General features: G+C 33.9%; 1 protein-coding gene across 4 annotated transcripts in view; it reads right to left on the bottom strand.

Moving 5' to 3' along the window:
- Positions 1-10291: 10291 nt before the first annotated feature.
- The window catches only part of Gpb5 (Glycoprotein hormone beta 5), a 161099-nt gene continuing 145379 nt past the window's right edge, over positions 10292-26011 (bottom strand). For all 4 annotated transcript variants that reach the window (XM_075369018.1, XM_075369020.1, XM_075369019.1 and 1 more), the window contains one exon: positions 10292-13779. In XM_075369018.1, coding sequence (XP_075225133.1) covers positions 13767-13779 — 13 coding nt within the window. In that variant the 3' untranslated portion in view covers positions 10292-13766. The remainder of the gene's footprint in view (positions 13780-26011) is intronic.

Below are 26011 nucleotides of genomic sequence, written 5' to 3' on the forward strand. Positions count from 1 at the left end.
TTATTTCAGTCTACGTTATCGAATGCCTTTTCTAGGTCTATAAACGCCAAGTATGTTGGTTTTTTTTTCTTTAATCTTCCTTCTACTATTAATCTAAGCCCTAAAATTACTTCCTTTGTCCTTATACGTTTTCTGAAATCTGAAATTCTAGTTAAGATTTTTGATGCATGGCTAGTAAGCTAAAATAGAAATACAAATTCCTATTTCAAGAATTGGTCATATATAAAACATAAAATATATCGAAAAGAAGCATATTCTGTGCAATATACAAACAAAATCAAAGTTTATTTAGAGTGCACACACACACACACACACACACACACACACACACACACACACACACACACACACACACACACACACACACATTTGTCCAAGAAGTACTTTGCTCCCAACATAGCAAAGTCCAGCAGTTCATTCCATTTTTTGGCATTGCAGTAGTTATATGTTTTATCGTGTTACCAGTTTGAATATCTTTAAAATTCAGATAGTCTGATATTATCTCAGGGTGATAATCAAATTTGATTTGAGAACTAACGTATTTATCGAAGGTTGAAATCGATTTTGGGACAAGCGTATACATTACTCTTTATGTCTTTGAGTACCTTCTGAAGTAGATTCACGTCGTCTACGATCATAAATTCTAATAGCCATAGACTTTCTTCTTTCTATCTGATCTGTGATCTTGCCGATCTAGCTGTTATGAAAATATCAATACCGAATCGAAAGTCGAAACTAAATCATCTATGCGTATGGCTTACCCTAATGGAACTTCTTAGTTCAGTATATAAAAATCTATTCACCGGTACTTTGCTTGCGTGAAAATGAATCCTCGTGGGTCACCGCAAGATTAGAAAATTACATTAAATTTAGTAAAAAATATAATAAATTTCTGAAGAAGTCGATATAGGTATAGAAATCCAATATTCCTCAAACCGTCAAAATTTTATTAATTATATAAATAGTCGGCATTCCCTTAATTTTGTTGTCAAACAAATTTATTTTTACATATACTACAATAACAATACATATTAATTAATCCCGGTCAGGCCCGTGCCTGAAAAATGCCATAATTTTTCACACAAAGCATTCATCTCATCCTCTGCAGAAAAAAGTGCTTAACTGCGGATCCGGAGGTTAAAACAAAAGTAAATCACGTAACTTTATGAAATCGATACTTACATAGACAACAATCGAAAAAGACAATGACAATGAATATAGAAGATATCTCCCGATATATGTACACAACATTAAATTTAGTAAAAAAAAAAAAAAAAAAAAAAAAAAAAACGTTTTAGATTATTTATACATACGTTCTTTACTTAAGATTTATATAATAGTGAAATTCGTGAAGTTTGAACTGTGGAAAACGTCCCTGAAATCGTATGAAAACTGCAGTTAATATTTTGTAATGATTAGTTGTAGTAATTGTAGTAATTATCACTGTTATCGAAAACTAACGAAAAAGACGTTTCTTTATACTGTAGTGAGATCAGATTATATATATATATATATATATATATATATATATAACGTGTCCCAAAAGACGTTGGCTGAGACTTAAAGGACTGACACAGGATATCAAAATAAAAAATAAATAAAAATCTTCACATGGATATATTCCCTATCACCCTTCTTTTTCCTTCTGTTCGCCATTTTATTTGTTCAATAAATTTGTTACTGTTTATGTAATTGACATATTTAAATATATATATATATATATATATATATATATATATATATATATATATATATATATATATATACGAGATCTGTAAATAAAGTTATAAGACTAGTTTTATTTTGGCAGCCAAAGTGGCAACACTGTAAAGTTACCAGTAAACATATAGTTAAATGAACAGCTGATTTATATTAGGTATTAATATTTTTAGTCTCTTGTTGCCACGTGAGACGTAAACAAAATTTTCGTGAAACGAGTTTTTGTTGTGCGTTACAAAAATGAGTGATACTAATTATGAGCGATCAAGTATTGCGTTAAACTCTGTGAAAATGCTACTGAAACCTTTTCAAAATTGAAAAGGGTGTACGGACATGACTCTCTGTGACGAGCCCAAGTTTTTGGGTGGTTTAAAGCATTTTCAGACGGTTAGGAATCAGTCGCGGACGATCCACACACTGGAAGACCGTAATGTCAAAAAGCAACGATAGTAATGACTCATCGATAGTAATGGCATCGTCCATAAATAGTTTTTGTCTACATGACAAACTGTAAATCAATATATTTACCGAGAAATTCTTGAAAGACTGCGGAAAAGAGTTGCCCGCGTGAGATCAGCCGTCAAAGACAACTGAATGTTGCAACTTGGCAATGCACCTTATCACACTGTACTCTCAATTAATGAGTTTTTGGCAAAGAAAAAAATTCTCGTAGTTCCTCAACCACCTTATTCACCCGATTTGAGTCCCTGTGACTTTTTCCTGTTCCCTGACTTTAAAAAATATCTCAAAGGACACTATTTTGGAACAGTAGAAAACATTTTAAAAAATGTAACCGACCATCTGAAGGATATTTCGGTTTCTGAGTTCAACCCTGCTATAAAGAGTGGGAAAACCGTTTGAAGCAATGCTTGGCTTTCGAAGGGAACAATTTCGAAGGTGATAGATTCCATATATAATTGGATTGTAAAAAAATTTTTTGTGAACCATTCTAATTACTTTATTTACAGATCTCGTATGTATATTTAAAAAAATATTTTAAATGCATTTTAAAAATTATATTAAAATTTAATTTTGTAGTACAGGTTGTTTCTACAAAATAAATAAGTTTGAAGATTAAAAAATGGCGGCTATTTTAATTTTTTAATTATTAATATCTCGTTAAATATTATTTTTATCGAATAATATTTTAATTAATAAAACCTATTATTGTGAAGAAATTGCCTTATCTGTTCAAATCGAATGTTAAAAACTGAGATCTGATTTAATCATTAAAGTGTAATCGAAAAAATTATGCGGTCCAACGATTTTGATCCTGTTTTCATTTACTTAAAATAAAATTATTAATTATTTCTAATTCAATTAGGGAAGAATTTTTATTGAAAAAAATCTCAAAATAACGAATGCACGGGAAACTGAAAAACCTAGTGCATTTATATACGTGAACTTTTTTGATTACTTTGGTGATCTGAATCGATTCCTAAAGTTTGGCTAAAATGTCTCGGCACCCCTGCATATAAAAAAAGCAGAGTCTTACTGGCTAATTGACTCATCAACGCGCAATTGAAGCCGTTTAAGTTAGATAGGTGAAGTTTACAGAGCGCATTGTTTTTGTAACGTATGCACCTATTAAAACCTTTTCCCATCACAATGATCCACGGTTGATTAGCGCTCCACGAAAATATGTTGATATCTGATTGCCTCCCTTCATAGTCTTATGCTACCCTCTTGTGAAAAAAAAATATCAAAAAATTACAGTATATTAAAGAGATTTAACAGATCTGACAAAAAAAATACCGTTACGATTGGATATTTTTTATGCCTGTAACAACAAAAAAATTGAAACATTACAAAAATTACGATAATTTAATTGCAGATTTTTTTTTGCGCATTTCTACCGCATTTTTTATAAGCGAATTTTTTTTTTGCTTTGTGTTCATGAAACATAGTTTTCTGATTTTAAAAATAATACTTTCAAGCAAATCGGTTGAAAATTGGGCAAAATATGATGAAAAACCCGTGTTACAAATCACAGATTAGTAACATATGTTAGTATAAGTGAAAGTAGATTCAGAAAACTACGTTTTATAAAAATTCGCACCGCTAAAAAGGCTATTCAGATTGACAAAAAACCATTTTTACTGTATACTGTTATTAATTACGAATCGATGTGTGTTACATGTTTACCGGTATCATTTGTCAGAAAAGATATTTATAGACCTCAAGTAAAAGTGACGTTTTATGACCACAATTCCTTTTCTTTGTGTCCCGTATATCATAATTTATTATGTGTTTCAATACATCGATATGTTGCTAGTAAGATAAATAATAAATAAATCGGTAATCCTCATAGCAATTATAATACACTCTAACACACACACACACACACACACACACACACAAGCACATTTCTGAGGAAAAACTGGTCATATTCTTTCTAGTCTAAATAAAACATTTTACATCGTACAAACGTCGTTCAAATTGTGTAATTAAACTGATTCCTTTGGAAATATAAAAAAAAATAACCGACTTAGATCCCATATAAAATGATTTTGTAACAGCGTTTTAAAACTGACGCCACACATATCCAGTTCCAAGGCTACATGATCTAAAAGGTGAAAGGATTTTGGAAAACTTCGTCTCAATGTTTGCAAATAGGGGTACAAATTTTTTAATGAAAATTATATATCTCAGGAATCGACGGTGTTACAGTCGTGAATATTGGTGTTTAACATCTTCTTTAAAAAAAAAATCACCGTTGTTCAAAAATTTAATTTGGGAGCCGAGGGGAGGACCAATATTTTGTATGAAAATTGTACAACTTATCTAAATCCTTGCTATTCTCCAAAGCATTAAAATTCTTACGTTCTAAAACTTTAAAAGTTGTAACCGGGATCGAGGCTACAGCGCTAACCAATACCTCTTAAATTACCGTTTTCAGTTCGAAAGACTTCAGTCCTTAATGTTTACGACGTCCCGCGAGATTTGGGAGAGCGAGGGTTTGCGGATGCGGTTCGGACTCGGAATACAAAATATTCAGAGGAAGATTTTAAAAAATTGTTTCAAGTACTTTTTCGTGTAGGGAACAGAGTCAGCAGTAATACGCATTACGCGGTTGAATGTGACAAGCAGTTACGCGCTGTTTTTGTCGGGAAAGGTAAGTTATTTGTGGATTATGGGGCTTGCAAGATTAAGGATTATATTACAGTGAATCTGTGCTTCCGGTGCTCCGGATACGGCATCCGGATTACGTAATCTAGATTACGGATTTCCTTTTGTTTCGGCACAATATGTAAAGGCGAGGAGCTGTCTTCCTACTGCAGCAAGGAGGGACGTTATGCGAAGAACTTTCCAATTAGGAAAGAAGAAGGTCCTCCTAATCGTGTTAACTGTTACCGTGCGGGAAGCACGCGTCTCATGACTGTAGTTCAGATGAATGTCCCGAATACAGGCGGGCGCGGGAGGTGTTGTGTAACAAGACTGATATCAATCTTTCTTTTTCCGTTTAGCCTCCGGAACCACAGTGAGGTATTACTTCAGAAAACGATGAGAATGATATGTATGAATGTTATTGAAGTGTAATCTTGTACAGTCTCTTGTCAACCGCTTCCTGAGAAGTGTGGTTAATTGAAACCCGACCGCCATAGAACACCGGTATCCACGATGTAGTATTCAAATCCGTATAAAAGTAAACTACCTTTACTAGGATTTGAACCTTAGAACTCTCGACTTCGAAATCAGCTGATTTGCGATGACGAGTTAACCGCTAGATTGGTACCTAAATCTAGGTGATTGTTCGGGCAGTTCGACCTTCTTTTACGATTATATTCTGTTTATTATTATATTCATATCTACGTTTCGTTAGGTTTCTATGTTTTTGTTAATGCGTGTACGGCTTGTTTTGTTTCTGTTATTTGTGTTGTCTCTGTTGCTGTCTCTGCTTCTTGCTTCGCGATTTTCCTAGTTTTGATATTTTTAGGGTGTTGTTCTCTTGTCTGAATATTTTTATAGTTTTGTTATTCGTTGTAGTTTTTTCACTTTGTTTGGCTACTTGTCTTCTTGTTAGGGTTTAGTTAATTTTGTTATTGTGTTTGTATTTTTTTGTTTATTACTTCGTTTAGGTATGTTATTGTTGTCTTTGAACGCTTTGATTTTTCTTGTCTTTTTATTAGCGCTTTCTAATAGAAGGTTTTATGTCTTTCGATTTATTACTTTGTCGTTCTGATTATTGCGGCTTCGTACGTATCTAGTTCTCGTTGTTGTTATGCGTCGAGCTCATTTTCCTCTCGGGTAGGTCGTGCAGCTCTATCGGTGTGGTCTCGTTCGAGACTGATAAACGGTATCGGTTTAGGGTTGTGTACATGTTAAGCGACGTACGCCGATAGGAATACAAGTGACATTCACATCGGCGGATTTTGACAGCGGCCAGACTGAAATATGTCTTGAGGCTATTGAAGATGTCCTCCGGTAAAGCCACTAAGGGCGATGTACGGCGGGGATGGTGCGGCGGTCGGACCCGTTACATGGTGGGTATCTTCCCCTCGGGGTCAAGCCTTTAATGCTGCGCTTTTCCACGACTATCAGGTCACAGAGAACTCAGGAGGTAGCGGGAATTGACTTACGAGAAGATCGCTTCTTTCATGTACAGATTTAAGTGGCCCGTTCCAGGGTGTGCTCTCTTGACTTACTGGTTATTCTCGCATCTGAAGGGAAAACCGCTTATGTAGTTTACAAAAAAACAATGTTCAAATATGTTTTTCGTACCGTTTTCTATTCGCTTAAAAAAAATATCGTCGGTGAACAATATATATTCTCTCATCAACAAAGTCTACAGAGTACGAACGTTCCCAGAATAATGCCAACCGGTAGAAACAATTTGACAAAACCAAAATTCTCGTCAAAGAAAATAAATCGATTTGTCAATATGTCCACTAAAATATTAAGTTATAAATTATTGTAGAATTAAAAAAAAATCTAATGTTTTTACAAAAATTCTTTCTAGATAAAATTTCAAAATCCACGCCAGTGGGTGGTGGTGGTATTGATAAAAGTTATAACACATTAATATTTTGATAGTACACTGTCAATATTTCATCAATAACTCTTGCACGTAAATGATAACATTTTTTTTTTATCGATTAAAAACCGAAAATTATTTTAATTATGATAAAGTTCATCTATTAAAACTATATAAAAATATTTAAAACATAATTCTATGTATTTTAAATGCGCCATAATTGTTAATGGTTGTGGTTAACACCGGAAAAGTCACTATTTAAAAAAAAAAAATGGCACCTTAAAAATAACAAGCATACTAAAAGAGATTGAGAAATGAAACGGTTTCCAATTACGTTCTTTACTAAGCCGAATATACAGTATTAAGCTAAACCACTGCAGTGCTAATGATTTCAACTCGCAAGTTACACATTTAATCGGTTCGCCAAAGATCTAACTATGTAATAAAAATCTATCATTTCTCTCATAGAATGCAAGTTTAATTAATTCTAGTTGAGCTTCAGATGATTCGAATGCGTTATAATCATAGGAATGATTTGTAAGAGATGATACGAAGAAAAAAATTAGCGTAGAATTTTTTTGTGAAAAACAATGCGTTATAAAATACAGTGTTTACAGTCGGAAGGGGAAATAACTTGGTTATTAATAGAAATCAATGCCAATAATAGTTAAAATTTTAAACTACAATCCATAATAGCATATTATACAACGAGCCTATAATGACAGTCATTAATGCACGAGTGCGAAGTAAGTTACGAACGAGCCTTGGCGAGTGTCGTAATCTCTTCAAGAGTGGCAAGGCTGTTAAGAGTGTTGCATACCTATTTTTTCTACGGGTGAGTAAATATTGGGGTTATTGATTTAAATCGATGATAAAATACATCGTTAAAGGAATATATTTTTTTTAATTTTTCAAAAATTATATTAAGTTAGCTTTCTGTGGCAGTAGATTATTTATTAGTCGTAAGTTCTGCCTTTTCTTTAATATCGATCGGTATTAAAGACATATCTTCCTCAGAATTTTACATAGTTAACAAAAATATAAATAGCGTAATGTAAAAGGTTAGTTACTTATCGGTGTATTTTCAAATTACCCTCCGTTTCCTAACTACTAAATCGAAGTAAATCAAAATAAAAAAAACAGCTGATACATTAAACGATACCCGCTTCTGATTGATTAGCGATTGAAAAGAATAGGATTTTGATCGGTTGAACACCTGTATCATAATGAAAGTCTACTTCATAGCGACCCTCACTAAGATATAGAAAGAGCATATATAACCTGATTACCAACATTATCTAGTTATGATTAAAAATATATTGGAGTTTTCTTTTGAATCTAAAGTACGATTTTAAAAACAGATATAAATAATTAATTTAAAAAAAAACATTTTATATATATATATGCCGTGCGTCCCACGATGAAGTACACACTTTTGACTTGGTATCACTCGCCTGTACCTCCACCGATTCTATTGAAACTTTACAGACTAACAAAGGATCTAAAAATGTTCTGTGAAAATTTCAACCTTGTAGGATTTATATATATACAAAGTGGCGGCTTTCAAATAAAAACATCAATTTCAGATAAACCGCATTTTTTATTCATACAAATAAAAGGGTAAAAATGATTAAAAATAGCTGATATTAAAACTAGAATAATTAAATTATTCACGATTACGATTAATTATTAACTTGTTTTATTCAATTTGAACAGCTGTTTAACAACACATCAACTGTTTTTAATCATTTTCCAGCTATTTTGTAACGAATTAAAAATACGATGTGGGCACCACATGACTTCCTTCCACGCTTATTAAATTACATATACAAATTTTTTTTAAATAAAAAATACATCAAATTTTTTTTTCATTAATAAGTTCTGATATTTTTCACGTTTTATTACTATTATCCAATTATTTATCGTAATTTTTTTTTATAATCAGAGGTTAATAATTCTTAATATAAGTCAGTAAATTTAAATTAAAAGGTACATAAAAATAAAAGGTTAAAAAAAAAAGAGCTGAAATCTGATTAGAACCGATGTGCTTTCTAAGATCCAAATATTTCATTAATTAAAGTTTCATTTGGCTATAACTCTGGAACAAATGAAAATAAGTACCGCTTATCATATATCGTTTAAAATATCTCAATGAGGGCTTATTACTACGGTTAAGATAAAGTCCAAAACCCAGATGTTTTTGGATTTTGGGATTTTTTTGGACACTTTTGGTTCAGTCAATCGCAATCAAAAAGAGAGGTGTACAACTAGATGTTACAACAGTCCTAAATTCAAAATTTTAACATCATGTGGCTAATCGTGTTTGAGTTATGCGAGCTACATACGTACGTACAGACGTCACGCCGAAACTAGTAAAAATGGATTCAGGGATGCTCAAAATGGATATTTCCGCTGAAATATGAAAACCGAAATTTTTCGCTATCACAATACTTCCTTTACTCCGTACGAGGAAGTAAAAATGTGGTTTATCTGAAATTGATGTTTTTATTTGAAAGCCGCCACTTTGTGTATATATAAATCCTAGAAGGTTGAAATTTTCACAGAAAAGTTTTAGAACTTTCTTTAAAAGATCTGTAAAGTTTCAACAGAATCAGTGAGGAAACGGGAGAGTGAAACTACATCAAAAGCGCGTACCTCTTCGTAGGACAAACTATATATATATATATATTCCAACAGGGTGTTAGCAAAGTACGGTAACCCGTAAATAAAAGTAGTATGAAAACCCTTTTAAACATTTTTTAGTCGATCATCTATGGTGGATGATCTTTTCGAGTTTGAAACGTCTCATTTATTTTTAATATTTAACCGCTGAAAAGTTATTTAAAGATTTTGATTTTCAGTACTTTTTTAACACTATATAATTAATTTTATGGCGATTTCAGATGGAAAAATTTTACATCTAATTTATTAAAGATCGGTAGCTTTTTTTTACTATTTAATTAATTTTTTCCTTAACATTAAATAGGTTTACGAGAGTAAATAAATATCTTCATAATTGCCGTATTGATTTTTTAGTGCCTTCTATTGAATTAAAGGTTAGCGTAAAAAAAACAAACAAACAATTAAATAAAAAGAACATCTGATCATGCGGTTTCGACCGGTGAATTATTTATCATATACCTTGTAAACTATGTGCAAATATGTACGTGCTCGCGTACATTTATTCTAAAATTAGACTATTTCATGCAAAAAAAGGTCATACTTACCGATCGGTTCTTTTAATGAAATTTTAAAAAATATTTAAGTATATATATACTTCAGGAAACAGGAATAAAGGAATTTTATGATGGTACAAATAAAAAAACGAAAACGTTTATGTAAAACGTTTTACGAGAGAGTATCAATAGACTACGAATTACAACGTTATTCGATTTTATTTATTGTAACACTTGAAGACCTGGGCGATGTAAAAAAAAAATAAAAAAATAAGGTATAACAAGTATCGGAATACATAAAAATATGATATATAATAAAACATATACGGTAAAACTATTAATGATAAACGATAAAAAATAATACGGAAATTTATGATTGGCTACCGCCAAATAAATGGTGAAAAACAAACACTGATTTAATGTAAATAAATATACGTATTTATTATTATTATTCAAAATACTTTGCCGTTTTAAGGCAAAAACATACAGCAGGAAATACCGTAAACTAATATAAAAAAGTGTGCATAACAAAGAGCATTACTAAATAAATTACGTGAATAAAATCAATTACACAATCATGCCTGTGCTTCGATTTATCCTTTACACTCATACGTAAACACCCCGCACGCACGCGAGGGCGTGAAAACACACACACACACACATACAAAGTAGGATCCAGAGACGGAATAGGAAAAAAAGATTTCTTAGTAAATTAAAAAAAAGATTATTAAGTACTCTTTTCTTTTTAAAATATCTGTATATCAATCAATTTTTGGAAATTATTAAAATAAAGTAATTTTTTTTTAATTAATCAAAATGAAACTATTTGGATTAAAAAAAAAAAACTTTCTATTATTTGTTTACTAATAAAAACAAATCGCATTCAAAAGGTTAAATAAAGATTAAAAAAAGTATCGTCGAAATACTTTCAACCGATCGTGAGTAAATGAAATAAATGACGACGAGAATGATTATTCAATTTTTTTTGGTCCGATACTGATAGAAAATACCGTAGAACCACCGTCTAACAAATAAAATAAGAATCTTAAAGCCCGTCAAGTCGTTCCTCAGAAATAGACACGGTAAATAAGTTTTTCTGTATTTACCGGCCAAAAAGCCATTTATTACAACTGGCCTTTTAGTTAGTTTTTTACAGGGTAAAAAGTCCAGTTATCGGTCCGATTCCAACAAAAGTTTTACGGGATCCAAAATCATTAAGATCGGTCCATCTGATAAAAATTTACGGTTGGAGATATAAAAAAAAATATATAGTAGAATAGAGAACCTCCTTCATTTTAAAATCGGTTATTTTAAATATTAGCAAACTTTATTTTATTATATATATTTCAAATAGCAGCTTCGAGGTGATATTACCGTCGCCTTGTTTGCTGACGATACAGCGATCCTGGCCGTCGACGACGATCATCGCTTGGCCTCAAAAATCGGTATTAGACCTGATCGGCGGGCGCCTAGCAAAATAAAGGTGGAAGTAAATCCGAACGTCAAGTCGTATTACGTTTACATTGAGCAGGATCGACCGTACCGAAGCCCACCCGGACGAGGTCATCGTCCCGCACTCTAATCCGGTTCGGTACGTTAGACTTCAAATCGATCGTCGTTTAACGCAGATGTACCGCGTGTAAGAGAAAAGGAAGCGACTTAACGCTAAGTAAAAGAGGCTTTATTAGGTAGGAACTCAAATAAACTTTTGATATAAAGCGATTTTAAAACCGGTTTGGATATACGGCGTACAGTTATAGGGTACGACCTACAAAAATAACGTTGAGATTATACAAGTTTTCAGAACAAGTCGGCGAGATCCATTATAGCGGCACAGCGGTCTGCCTCTATAATGAATCTCATTCAGAAGCGGAAGTCGGCGTGTTTCGATGAAGCCGGGAAAACCCCGATAGGACGCTCTAGAAGGCGGCAAGACAGGGGGGCAGAGACGACTGCCACGATTTCCTGAGACGACCGCGCATTGCCTAAAGGCGGAAGCCGGCGGTCTTAGGGGGAGTTTAAAAAAAATTTCCTAGAAAACAGCGAAGATGTCCGGCGACTGAAACGCCAACACGTGCTGGACATGGGATATCTGAGCGACACTTGAACCGGTTCGGTATCGATTACGAAACAAATTTCTATTTTTTTCCGTGAACTTATTACGCTACTATTTTATTTATCTATGTTTCTTCTTTAATAATATTGCGGATTGTTTTTCGGTTCGATTGACTTTTAACGCGTATATAGTTTATTAATATACGTATCCTTTATCGGTGTTTTCACTGGAAATTCCTCTTCACGCACTTTTATAGTGAAATTTACTTGCGGATCCTTAACGGAACAAATTTTAAATATACGATTTGCGAGACGAAAAAAATAGTCGACAAATCCTACTCGAAGCTCATTTAAATAAAAATTAAACGTAAATGAAGGAATCTTTTTTTGTAAATTATATATTTAATAAGAGGTGGTTGTTGCTGTGGAGTAGCCACAATACAATAGGGAATGTGTAACGATGCGGTTTCCCGTTACATCGAAACTGTTAGCTGTTATTTATTTTTAATTTAATTAAAATATATTATTAACCACCGATTTTAATTACTATCGTATTAATTAAATAAAACGGTTTTAGTTAGCGATATTTTAAATGCACTTTAAAAAAACTTGCTGGTAAATTTAATACAGTCTTGTGCTGAAGAGATACCTATTTGTAATACACGCTATTGATTTTAATGCGTTTAAATAAATTAGTCGTTACTGTAATTAAAATTAATTTACAAATAATTTGTTTATTTCTTTTTTTTAATATTTATAAAGGGAAAAAGTAATGAATCATCGATTAAATTTAATCCTAACAGCGTGAAAAGAATTGCATCTAAAGATCGATAACTTCGACGATCTAGGTTAATTAAACGCGGATTTAATAATCGTTGATATTTAATTTATACTTTACATCCTTCATTTCCGGTATAAAATTTTTTGAGATCGGTCAAAGTATTATACCGTAAATAAACTTTAGTTTATTATTTTTTTAAATACCTATTACCATTTATATGTATTTTTTGTTTTCAAAACATAAAATACAAATAAAAAACATGATCGGGTAAATTATCAATATTTGTAATAAAACATTTTATTTATAAAGAAAAAAATAGAATTTATAAAAAATTTGTTTGCTTAGAAAAAATAATCTAAAATCTTTCCTGTAAAACACACACACATACACACACAAATGAATTAAAATAATTAACATAATCTTATTCTAGAGAGCATTGCCCTGAAGAGGAAACATCATAAATACTGAAAAATATTATATATCTTATTAATAGTAACTTTTAGTACGCAAATAAAATATCTTCAGGTTTCCAAAAAAATAGAAGAGATTTTATTCGCCAAGATTCATTATTTAAATTAAAATTCAACCTCTTCAAGCTGTTACTCTGAATACTATAAACTAGAATAGAACATAAATTTGATTAATTTAACGCTGAAGAATTGTAAACATTACAAACACTGATTTTAGTGTAAGGTCAGTGAGGCGTGTGCGATGCGGATTATAAGAATAAACAAACAAGAAGGAAACTCGCTATAAATACAAATTTAAAAACTATTAATACGATTAAAATTACCATGCTTTACTCAAATCAATTATAAAAACAAAACGGATTAAAAAATAAAATAAAAAGATTAAAATTGTATAATATCACTTTTTTAAATTAGGTGAGTTTTGTCCATGCGTATCTTAAAAAATAAGTGTACAAGCTAAATAAAACCATGCGGTAAATATATAGTGCGATGGTGCGTTGGTGGTGATGATACGGTGCCATATTGTGCAGAGAGGATGCGTGTGTGTGCAACGGTGACACTGACTTGGGGAGTAATCCTCACTCTTCCATCTAAATCGCCTCCCTATAACACATGTAATTAAAATATTTCATTATATTTATAATTAAAAAATAACTATCGTTCAGTCGGTTTATTTTACTGCGGTTAATTTAAACAAAGATATTTGTAATATTTTTACATAAAGCCTAATAAATATACGTATAGATCAATCGTAGAACGAAGCGGTTAAAATAATGATTGTACCGGTCGTAAATTACAACAAAGAACGGAACTATTGAATTTTAACTATTACATCGGTATTTAAGAAATACCGTTTGATAAACAGGTATCCCGGAATTTGCCTGTCTTATTATTTCCAGTAATAAAATCCAGCGACGATCGCATAACTTTCCCGGCTAGCGGTTTTATCGTTAAACAAAATGGTTTTAAGCGTTAAAAATTTGAAATTTCGAATCGTTTTCATTTTCAGGGCTCCCGTACACTCGAGTTGAAGCATTCGGGTAGAATTTATTGTTTACAGAATAATCCCTGAACGGTAATAATAAATTTAAAAAAAGAACTTTTTAAAATTATTTAAAAACTAGCCGGCCCGTGTAGCCAGAACCTGAATCCTCGGGGCTCAGGCGAATCCCGGAGGCAACTCGAGGTGTCCTCGGGATCTCCAAGAGCCAAGCGACCTACCGTACGGTTGCAGAGCTCGTTTCGCTCGTCATTCCCGATTTGCCGGGGGAACCGGCACCCTAGACGCCGGTAGAATTCGCTTCGGTCGCCGTTCCCGTCTACCCGGAAGGCTCCACTCGCTGGACCCCCGGACTGTACGTTGTCCTCACGGTCGCGGGACCGATACTGATAAATAATAATTATACCGTTCGGACTTTATAGAAACCCGAAAAAGAAACTAAACCGCAAAGGATAGAAATAATAGTAATTACGGTAACTTAAGTACACGCTTCTTTGACGAAGAAAAATTCATAACTTATTTCTTCGCCGTGGTGGCGCATAAATAACGATGAATACTATAACCAGATAATTTATAAAATGTATTTTACCTCTTAAAAATAAAGAATATTTTTAATATGTTAACCTTCAAGGGAGCTAGGGTATCGGTCTACGACTTAAAACCTTCCTTGGGGTAACACGAATGTATCCAGCACGTTTGAAATTAACCGGCCTGTTTTTTCTCGCGTAATGCGATAAAAAACAGACAAACTTTATATGTACATATATTTCCGAATAACCGCGATCTATTAGACCGAGATGCATGCTAAAGTTAGCCTTCGACCTACTGACGAATGCCCCGTTTGAATTTTGAAAATCGGGCGATTGTTTGCAGAGATATTATAAGAGCACCCTATTCCACCTCCAAAAACAGCGTCGTAGGAGCATCCGGTCTGTTACCGATTAATGGTGATGATTGGTCTAGCCTTCCACGAGGTACTCGCGTACCTCACTACTCTACCCTCACACGGGAAGCCCGTTATTGTCAAACAGAATTTTTTTATAATTTATTTAATATAGTTTTATTTAACGTAAATTTAATTTTACGTATTATTATTGTAATACTATTCATTCGATCGATTCAAATCATTCAGTTCAAACCTGTTCAAACCCTGTTCAGTTCACTTCAAACCCTGTCCCACATTTTGTTATTTTTATATAAAAATTTATTTCTCAACTTCGCATAGACGAATCGCATTAATATTCGGTAAGCGTCTTGGTAATAAAGTTTTAAAATTAGCAAAAAATCACGACTTAAATACCTTCGCAAATTAAAAAATGGCGGTGATGTTTATTTCTCAATCGGTTATATCTCCATAAACATTTGTTTTATACAAATTTACGTTTATTTTCTAAAATACAAAACCATTTATTTTGTACAAAATTATATTTTAATTTTTTTAAATCGGTTAACAAATATCCTAGTTACGGCAGAAAATCGACGTCGTAATTTTGTACCTGTTTTCATGTTCTCCATTTTCCGTTCAATTCGATTAAATATTAATTGTTTTATTTATTGTTAATTCTAGTATTGTAAATTAGTACCAAATTAAGTAATAATAATTTTTTTACTATTATAAACCTAATAATTATGACGCAAAATTACAACATAAATTTTTACCCATAACACGGCTATTTGTAAACCGTTTTTAAAAATAAAATTCCATTTTGTTCAAAATAAAAGGCTTAATATTTTATCCGTAACATACATTTTGAAAAAACTAATATTTATGGAGATATAATAGATTGAAAAATAAACACGGCTGCATTTTGTAATTTGCGAAGGTATTTGAAGTCCTGATTTTTTGCTAATTTTAAAACTTTATTACAAAGACGCTTATCAAATAGTAATATGATTCGTCTATCCAAACTTGAGATACAAATTTTTATAAAAAAGGTAACAAAATGGCGAACAGAGGCAGAACGAGCCATATTTCCTAAGGATATTTTTGTTTAGTTTTACAAGTGGAATCGAAAAAGTATAGCCACCCTACCATTTTAGAACCGTTCTGTATATATTTGAGCACGGAAATCGTTTCAAATTTTATTTTTTATCCTCTGATATTCACTAAATTTATCCATAATGTTAAAATAATCGGTATCCGAAAGATGGGGAAAGGAACCGTAATTCGAAATTTCAGAAACGTTTTTGTAAAAGTTAAATACAGTTGTATTTGCTTCATTTTAATCCTTTAAAATTTTTGTCTGAATTTATCCTGCATATGTAAATTGAAAAAATTATTTTTTCCTAAAATGGAAGACATTTGAAATTCTTTTGTCCCGTAATTATTATTTTTTGTAAAATGTATTGTGTAAATAAAAAAAATAAATAAATAAAAAGTAAAAATTCATCAAGAGGTGGTGGCCCGATGTTTAATATTACAGAACAATAAATTACAGACGTTGCTGAAGTTTCAACCGTCTAAATTACAATAATTTTATTTTTAGGTTCCTTAGATCAAATTTCGTTATTCGTGCGTAATACCGTACAAAGAATAAAACAGACGACGTAAATAAAGATAATACGCAAACAAATTACGACATACGTATAAAAGAAGTAAACCGTACATCAGTATAGAGCTGCTATTAATTTTCGAACATACTGTACTTCTACATGCGATAAAATATTCTCGAATACCTGGTTTATATTAATTAGTTGCGAAAGAAATGAATGCGGTTTGAAACGGTTAAACAGTTGTGGATTAAAAATCAAAACAACGGATTAACCCAATTTTTTATAAAAATACTAGCAGACCCGGCAATGATTCGCTATTACTAGATCTGAGTACGTGTGTCGATTAAATGAACGTGATTGAAATTTAGATAAAACATTAACAAAATAAACATTACGGAACTTCACAGAATTTAACCTCTCTATTTTACCTTTTCTCCCTTTTCCCATTCCCCTTCCTTTTACCCCTTTTCCATTTTCCATTTTCCGTTTACCATTTTCTTTTTCCCCGTTTTCAATCTTTACTATATTCCCTTTTCCCCTTCCCCACCCTTTTCATTTTGTTTTCCCTTTCTCATTCCCCCTTTCCATTTCCTTTTCCCCGTTTTCAACAGATAGCGCTGTTTTTCAAAAAAAGCATGTTTTTACCTGTCACAGATGTAACATCTTAGGCATATAAATCGTAGGTATACAAAAACACGCGCGTATTCGAATGCAACGTTGTATCAAAATTTCAAAGCGATCGGTGAATAGCTTTCGGATATTTAAGATTTTGAACGAACGAACATTTACATTTTCGTTTATATAGATAGATGCAAGTTTTTGTAAAATAATATTACAAAAATTTTTCAAAATTTTTAAAAACTCGCTTTATATTTTTAAGTGACGCTTTAATCAAATTATTATCGTACATTCAGCAGGTGAATTTGAACGTCAAAAGATAACATCATATATTGAAATTTCTAATATATTTATAAAATATCAAACAAATTTTCAATCAAACATTTACTACACAAGATAACAAAATAGTGAAGCGTTTGCATCGTGAAGTTATTATTTCGTTTACTTGATTATCACAATTTCGACAAACGTTTTTATGAGTTTTTATAACGGTTTTCTCATTCGATCCATTTCTGATAATACATCACTATCGCAAGGTTTTCTTTCTGTCGTCCAATATTTCGATCTTAGTCCATCGAGAGATCTCTCGGCTAAGACTGACATACCCTCGACCTTCAAGTCAAGTTTTTGTCGGTTTGCAGATTTGCCATTTTTTTATTCCGTTCAAAGTTTATTTCGTTTTATGTGTTTGCCATTTTTTTTACGTCAAACTACTATCGGATTTGTTTGTTACATTCCACGTTTGTCATTTTTCTCATATTTTGCAGATTTTGCAATGTTTTTACGCTCGCACCCTTAATTTACCTCCGTACGGCCGTGCCCGTAATGAATACGTTCACGAATTTTGGAAGTTTTGGAAGGACTCCATGCGCGAGTTGCAACGCGATCCCTGGCAGCTCGCAAAGACTCGTTAAAATCCGAAGCCATTGCACGTGTTGTCCAGTGTTCGGTGCGGGTTTGGTGGTCGTGACCACAGATTAACATCTGTGGCGACCTACCAGGCGTTCCTGGATACTCTGTTTCCAGATGCTCCGGAGGGTGAAGCGGAAATCGGCGTTAGGGCGGGTGAAACACCATTCCCTGGCTTTCGGACCGTGGAACCCGAAGATATAGACCGAGTGGTTTCTCGAATGGCATTAAGGAAAGCACCGGGGATTGACCGACTTGACCAGGATATTTTTTACCATCTGCTGCCTGTCATAAGAGCCGCTTGGCAGACTGTTCTCGGGGTGCCTAAGCTGGGGCTGCTTTCCGGCTTGCCGGAAGGTGGCTTTGGTGAGGGTGCTCTTAAAACCTGGAAAGGATCCTGGTGAGGTCAGCAGTTATCGGCCCATGAGCTTCTTACCGGTCCTCGGCAAGTTGCTGGAAAGACTGGTTGTGGAACGGCTCTGGGAAAACATCGATATGAACTGTTTTCTAAATCGAGGCCAATACGGCTTCATGAAAGGGGTTGACACCGAGGATTGCATCTTAAATGCTCTTGCCGAGGTGGAAAGCGCCGACTGCAAATACGTTTTGGCAATTTCTATTGACATAGTGGCAGCATTTCCTTCCTTGTGTTGGAGTTCTGTCCTCTATGAATTGGAACGCCGCAATGTTCCCGAAGCTCTGCAGGCCGTGGTAAGAGACTATTTGTCTAACCGCACGGCTCTGTTTAAGGATGCGCACCTAGTTGTGGAAAAATCCGTCACCAGGGGAAGCCCGCAGAGTTCCGTTCTCGGTCCCCTGCTGTGGAACCTGGTGTTTGATGGATTTCTGGGGTTGACATTCCCAGAAGGGGCCACGGCTCAGCCTTTCGCCGATGACTGTCTCCTTTTAGTTCGAGGTAATTCACGACCGCAGCTAGAGAATAGGGCGCAGGCGGCTTTGTCAACCGCCGAGGGCTGGATGGACATACAAAATTTAAAGATTTCTGTGCCCAAGACGAAGTTTATGCTTCTGAAGGATACAGACAAATTATCAAGCAGTCGTAACCCCCAAATTAAGTATAAAGGGTGTGTAATCAGCCGAGTGAGGGTTCATAAGTACCTAGGTGTTTTGTTTGATGGCAAGTTGCCTTTTAGTAACCACATTAAGCAAGTTGCAGCGGACGCCGTCTCTGTGATGCACAAACTTAGAAGGATTACTCGGAAGGATTACGGGTTGTCGGGTCGTCAAATGTACTTGGTGTACCGAGGTGTCTTCGAGAGCATGATCGCATACGCGGCGCCAATTTGGGAGCATAGGTTGGATAGAAATAGAGCACTGCTTCAAAATTTAAGGAGTGCCCAGCGCAGAGCCTTGATAGTATGCGCTGGTGTTTTTAAAACAACTTCCTACGAGGCTACTACCGTATTGGAAAAGGCTCTCCCAATCGATTTAGTGGTGAAAGTTCGGGCAGCCATGTGGAGGTCGGGAAGCCGAGGCATTTGGGATGCGGATTCGAGCCGGGCTAGAACCGGAACGGAACGGCGATCACAATGCACCGGATTTAAATTTCGTTCAGTTGCCCATTTCCCGTCTGCGGAAGAGGCTATGGTGCCTCGCGATGGAGGCATGGCAGCTTGAATGGCACACCACGACTAAGGGAAGACCCTTGTATAGGTTTATACAGAATCTGGGGGGATGGTATGCCTCGAATTAATTTTTAAGGGCGGCGGGTGCCCAAGTGCTCACCAACCGTGTGGATTTGAAGCAATATCTGTTTCGGTTTCGCCTAGCGGCTGATGAGTTGTGTTTCTGCGGGGAGGTCCAGTCGAACGAGCATATGATGTTCGACTGCCCTGCTCTGGGGGCAGAGACCGGGCCACCCTGGAACTTAGAGGTCAGGGGGAAAACTGGCCGCTCATAAACGGCGAGTCAGTGCGGCGAGAGCCGCATTGTCGGACCGTGTGGGTGTTCCTCGATATGGTTGCGAAGTTCAACCGTCATCGCTAGAGTTTTTTAATTAATCTGGGTTATACTGATTCCTATAGCGCCGCTGTGGGAAGTTTTTCCTGAGATAATGGCTGGCCACCAGCCAGATACAAGCTCCAAGCGCTTTAAATGGTGGACAGGCACTAGCTGGCATACAGTGACCGAGGCGTGACAGCCTAAATTGCTGTCTTTTATTTTATTAACGTTAATGACTTTTAGTAATTAGTAACAAGGGGTGCGCCTCCCCGATCTAGATTCAGTTTGACAAGTGAGCGGTTGGGACGCATAAGCGGGTGGTGAATAGCACCCTGCTTGATTCGCTCACGCACGTTAGGTAGCTCACTAGGAGCTTTTAGGTAACGAGGTCGCTAAACTGTTTTAGAGGCACAGTAGCCGTATCTTGGCACTGACATTTGGTCTATGCTCTAGGGCGACCGAATGGGGTGGTGGCGGGAGAAATGCCAGTTAACCAATTACCTCCGTACGGAAAGATGTTTGCAAAAGCAACGGTGGAATATTGTATTGTCCCCCGACCTTAGTAACTGTGCAAAATTTCATCGGTCGGCAATGCTAGGAAGTACGTTAAATTAAGGATGCAAGATTTGAGGACAAACATGAAAAAAAAAACATTGCGAGTTGATGAAAAGCAAGTAAAAAAGGGAAAGGGCAGAATGAATTAGTAAGAGGTTGACTCACCCTCGTTTAGGTGGAATCTTCTCTTACTTTACATCTCAAATAACAAATATTTGTATAGCGCTTTAAAAAAGTATAAAGTTAATTCGAATCGATAAGGAAAATGTTTTTACCGGATGATACAAGTATTTACTACATAAAATTATAACGGAAGAAAATTATTATTTATTTAAAACGTCTGATTTATCCTTTCTGCGTTTCTGTTATTATTAAGTTCTCGTCTACACCAAAAAATTCCAGTAAATACGTTCAAATTATATTTTCTTATAAATATCTTTCTAACCAAATATTTTTGCTAAACTATTTCTAGAACGAATAAATAATAAAAGTCCTTCTCATCGTTCATCAATTTATTCATAATTTTAAGGAGAAGCTTTACAATAAGAAGAATATTTCCAAGATCACGAAATTAAGACGTTATACGACTGTAGTAAGATCAGTAATCTTGTACTGGACTGAAATATTACACCTAACCGACCACGAAAAATTGCTCAACATCAAATGAAGATTACTAAGGCGACAGAAAAAGGACACAAAGGAGATCTACCAAAATCAACAAGACCTAGAAACAGCGATAAGAAAAAGAAAGTTAAATTTATTGGAGCGTATAATCAGGATGAACCCGAACAGATTAAATAAACAAAACTTTGACGAGCTGTGAAACACGAAAAGCAGATCAAATTATCTGAAACAGATGGAAGAAGACCTCCAAAGGATAGGATTGAAAGAAGACGACTTCTTGTAATAGAAATAACTTCCGAAGAATTATTTACGTTGTAAAAGTTCTTTTGATAGAAAAATCTGACGATAAAGTTGTTATGCTTTTTTGGCATTAGTTATTTATTCTTATATAGTGCAAAAGTATCGATACGTAAAAAATGTTTAAAAAATCGATAATTTTGTACTTTTTTCTGCTTCCCCGACCACAAATCACCTCTCGAGAAATTTTGTTGGTTTTTCTGCGTTTAATAACTTAAATAGAAGAAACTGATAAAAATTCCCCTGAAAAATGAACAACCGATAAAAAGTTACCTAAAATTTATTTTTTGTGTACGGGAGGGTGATTTACGATGAAAATTTACTGTAATATTATTATAAAAAGTTTAAATGAAGTAAAAAAGTTTTTAAAAATTCAGAAAATCGATATTTTTAAATTTCGATCGGCTCCCCCACCCTCGGTATGGTCCCCAAAGTTTTTTTTTTTTTTTGCCGCTTACATAAGTACTATGTTTAAGAAGACAAAAAAAGTTTAGTTGAAAATATGCGATAAATAAAGATAGATTTTTTCAATTTTTGGGGAAGGTGGAGAATTTGGAAGCGATTTTTTTTTTAAATAATAAGATAAGCACGTATACGTATAGTGCGCTTAATATAAAGAGGGGGTTATGTTTGCAAAATTTTGAGACGATTGATCGCAAAGAAACTAACTACCTATCTCACCCCGTGGACATATCAACCCCCAAAAGTTTACCTATAAATTGCCTCGTAAACACCAGTCTGTGCCAAATTTCATTAAAATCTGTTATCCAGTCAAAAGTTATTAAGCTTCAAACACGCCAACACACGTACGTATGAAAATTACCCCCGCTTTTTTGTGTTTTCGAGTCCTTGGGTGATAAAAAGTCGAGAAATAACATATAAAAAAAATCCACACCCTATTTTTTGATCGATTACGATACTTTCCTTCTTGCAGCATAGCTCTAGAGTTACGATGCTAGGAAAGTAAAAGAATATCAGGAAGAAAGTGGAAGCCCACCGGCCGGTCTAGCGGTTAACTCGTCGTTGCAAATCAGGCGATTTCGAAGTCGACAGTTCTAATGTTCCAATCCTGGTAAAGATAGTTACTTTTATATGAATTTGAATACTAGATTTTGGATACCGGTATTCTTTGGCGGTTGAATTTCGATTAACCGCACGTCTAAGGAACGGTCGACCTGAGACGGTACAAGACAACACTTCATTTGTATTCATACATATCATCCTCATTCGTCCTCTGAAGTAATACCTGACGGTGCTTCCAGAGGCTAAACAGAAAAAAAGAGACAGAGGAAGAACAGGAGGATGAACGGGTGAGAAAAAACGAAACCGTACCGAAAAATGGAGAATCGCGTGGAACAAAAAAAGGAAATAATCATAAAGAAGAAATATTTCGTGTTTTAAGTTAACCTTTTCGCGTTAAAAAAAGTAATCTTTTTTTAATCCAGACTGATATCTGGATTACAGAAGGAGATTTTAAGATATTTTCACCTGATTAATTAACAATTATATTTATTTAAATTTATGAAGATAATAGAAGATAATAATAGTGTATAACAACTTATTAATCCCCGTTTGTCGGGAGTGAATTACACCCCGATGAATAGCATGTAATTCTACCAAGTACATGAAATATTCGAATTTATTGTACAAGAAAAATTCAATTATATATTTGTCGCTGTAAAAGTATAGATAAGTAAATAATTTATCTACACGAACGACTGAAAATTAATTAAAAATGAAAACAATACGTTATTTTTTTAACAATAAAAACAATTTCATAAAAAAAATCAATAAATACAAAAATTACTAATTTTCTCCCCCACACTCAATTTCACCATTACCTAGCGTCATAATATTTTTTAAAAAAATTAAAAGGATTTGCAACGTGCAGTAAAACAGAACGATTTTAATGAAATTCCTTTATTAAATATATCGCAATTTTGCGTAGGTTGATGCTCGCTTCCTTCACCAAATAAAATATAAAGAAATCCTCATGAGGTATCCGGGTTAAAAAAAAGTTAAATAGATTATTTTTTAATAAAATAACGCGTTGTAATGAAGCTGATAACAAAATAGAGGAGAGATTGCATTTAATATTAACGGAAACCATCGTTTTTATTCTTTTGCAAAGCAAATAGAAATATATTTATTAATATATATAAAATTGATTCTAATAATATCAAAGTAAAAATAACTTTAAATCTCCGATAACATATATTTGTAAGAAATAAATTTCCTTAGCGGTTTACGACGGTTATGGAATCAGTCAGTTACGAATAAATTTCTTTTTTTGTTATTAAATAAAAATTTCTTCAATTTTTTTATCTGATAGTAAATTAACGAATGATATCTTAAGCAAAATAACTGAAAACACTTTTAATATAATTTAGCTAAACGTAACTCGGTATCACCACGCATAACCGAATTTAAAACTATTAAAGGAAGTTATTTAGCAAATTATAGAGATGTCTTGTATTTGTTCAAGATGAGAACGCGTTCTAACTTTTGAAGCGATCTAGCTTATTTTTCTGCTGTATAAAAAAATTGTGTGATAGAAGTACAGGAAAAAAAGAAGGAATCTATCTTTAACATATATATAAAAATCAGGAGCAGCATTTGCGAAAAGAAAATCAAGTTCCAATCTGGAATGAACGATAATAAAAAAACTGACAACACAATTGTAGGACTTTCCCGTGACGCGGCTTTTTTCTGATACACGGCTTACACGCACAACTTAATTTAAAATATTTATAATTTTATTTAAATATAATATTTAAAAAAAATTTAATTCAACGATTTTAACTAAAGCACGCGCATACCGTATTTCATTCGCGCGGGTGTGGCAATACTAGCGGCCACTTTAAATATTATTCATTTATTTAATTATACAGCTCACCTGTGACGTTACAACATAACAGACGATTACAACAGATATGCGTCAGAGCTACACTACCGCTCCTTGTGGTTACAGGGAGTACTACTGACGCAGTATACCCGCTTAGCCAATAGTTTATTATGTAGAGCATTTTTGGGGGTGGGGGTGCGATTATACAAATTTTTTTGCAAATATTATTACTTTATGATTGTTAACAAATGCGCCTAAGAAAAAAAATAAGACCTGAATCAGGCGAAATCTCGAGATGATACCCTTGATGTACAGCCTCAACCGCTTGACGTTTTAAGATAAAAATTTAATGGCATCAATGCTTCATATATAGAAGTAATGTGACAAAATTTTGTCAAAATCGGTCGACAAGTTCTGGAGATATAAGGTGATTTAGAGGGCGACACCGAACAGACACACGTACATACGAACATCCGGAAAATTTCCACCCGGTTTGTGGGTTCCTTAGGTGTCAAAACGTTAAGATCCGGTGAAAACCGCATACGCCCAAATTTGACCGATTACAATGCTTTTCCTTCTAGAACTACAGTTCTGCTACAGCGCCAAACGAAAAAATACAAATTATAATAGTTTGCTTATTAATATGTAAAAAGATAATTTATATATCTACGAGCAAACAGAACGTACGGTATTATATATATATCAACAGATTAAATGAACACAATTGAAAGTTTGATAAAACATTGACAAAATGAACATTACGGAACTTCACAAAATTTAACCTTTCCCTTTCTCCCTTTTACTCTTTTCCCCTTTCCTATCCTCTTTCACCATTTCTTTTTCCCATTTTAATTTTTACCGAATCACCTTTCCCTTTTTCCCATTTCCCCTACCTTCCTCATATTCCCCATTTTCCTCCCCTTCCGCTTTCCTTCAATATTTCTCTTTCCTTATTTCCCTTTACCCCTTCCTCTTTCCCCCTTAATCCTTTTCTTTTTTCTCCTTTCCTCGTTCCATTTCCTTTTCCCCATTTTCCATTTTTCTTTTTCCATTTTCCCCTTCTTCCCTTTTACCTTCTTCCCTTTACCTTTATCGATTTTTCCATTTCTCCCTTTTTCCCCTGCGCGTAAATCGGTCCAGTAGTTTTTTGGTCTATAGCGGACACACATATCGGAAACAATGAAATGGAATCTTAAAATATTTAGTATAGCGTGTGCTGCTTTTACAAAATGTAATGCCATCAACGGTCCAATATATATATATATATAATTCTTAGAGCTATTTTCAAAAAAGTTATGTCGATCCAGTCCGGCGATATTAATCAAAATACAGACAAGCCGTATAGAAATTTCTTCCGGAAATTTCTATTTTTTATTCAACTATTAGTTATTTAGATTTGTTGTTTAAAACCAATTTCTGTTACTATTTTTTACTTTTATCGTGTTTCGCGTGTAAAATATTCATTAATAACAATGAAGAGAACCTAATGTAAAGAACCAATAAACAACATTTTTTTTAGTTAAAAATAAAGA

Source organism: Lycorma delicatula, chromosome 6 (assembly GCF_047948215.1).
Source record: "Lycorma delicatula isolate Av1 chromosome 6, ASM4794821v1, whole genome shotgun sequence".
Taxonomy (NCBI): Eukaryota; Metazoa; Arthropoda; class Insecta; order Hemiptera; family Fulgoridae; genus Lycorma; species Lycorma delicatula.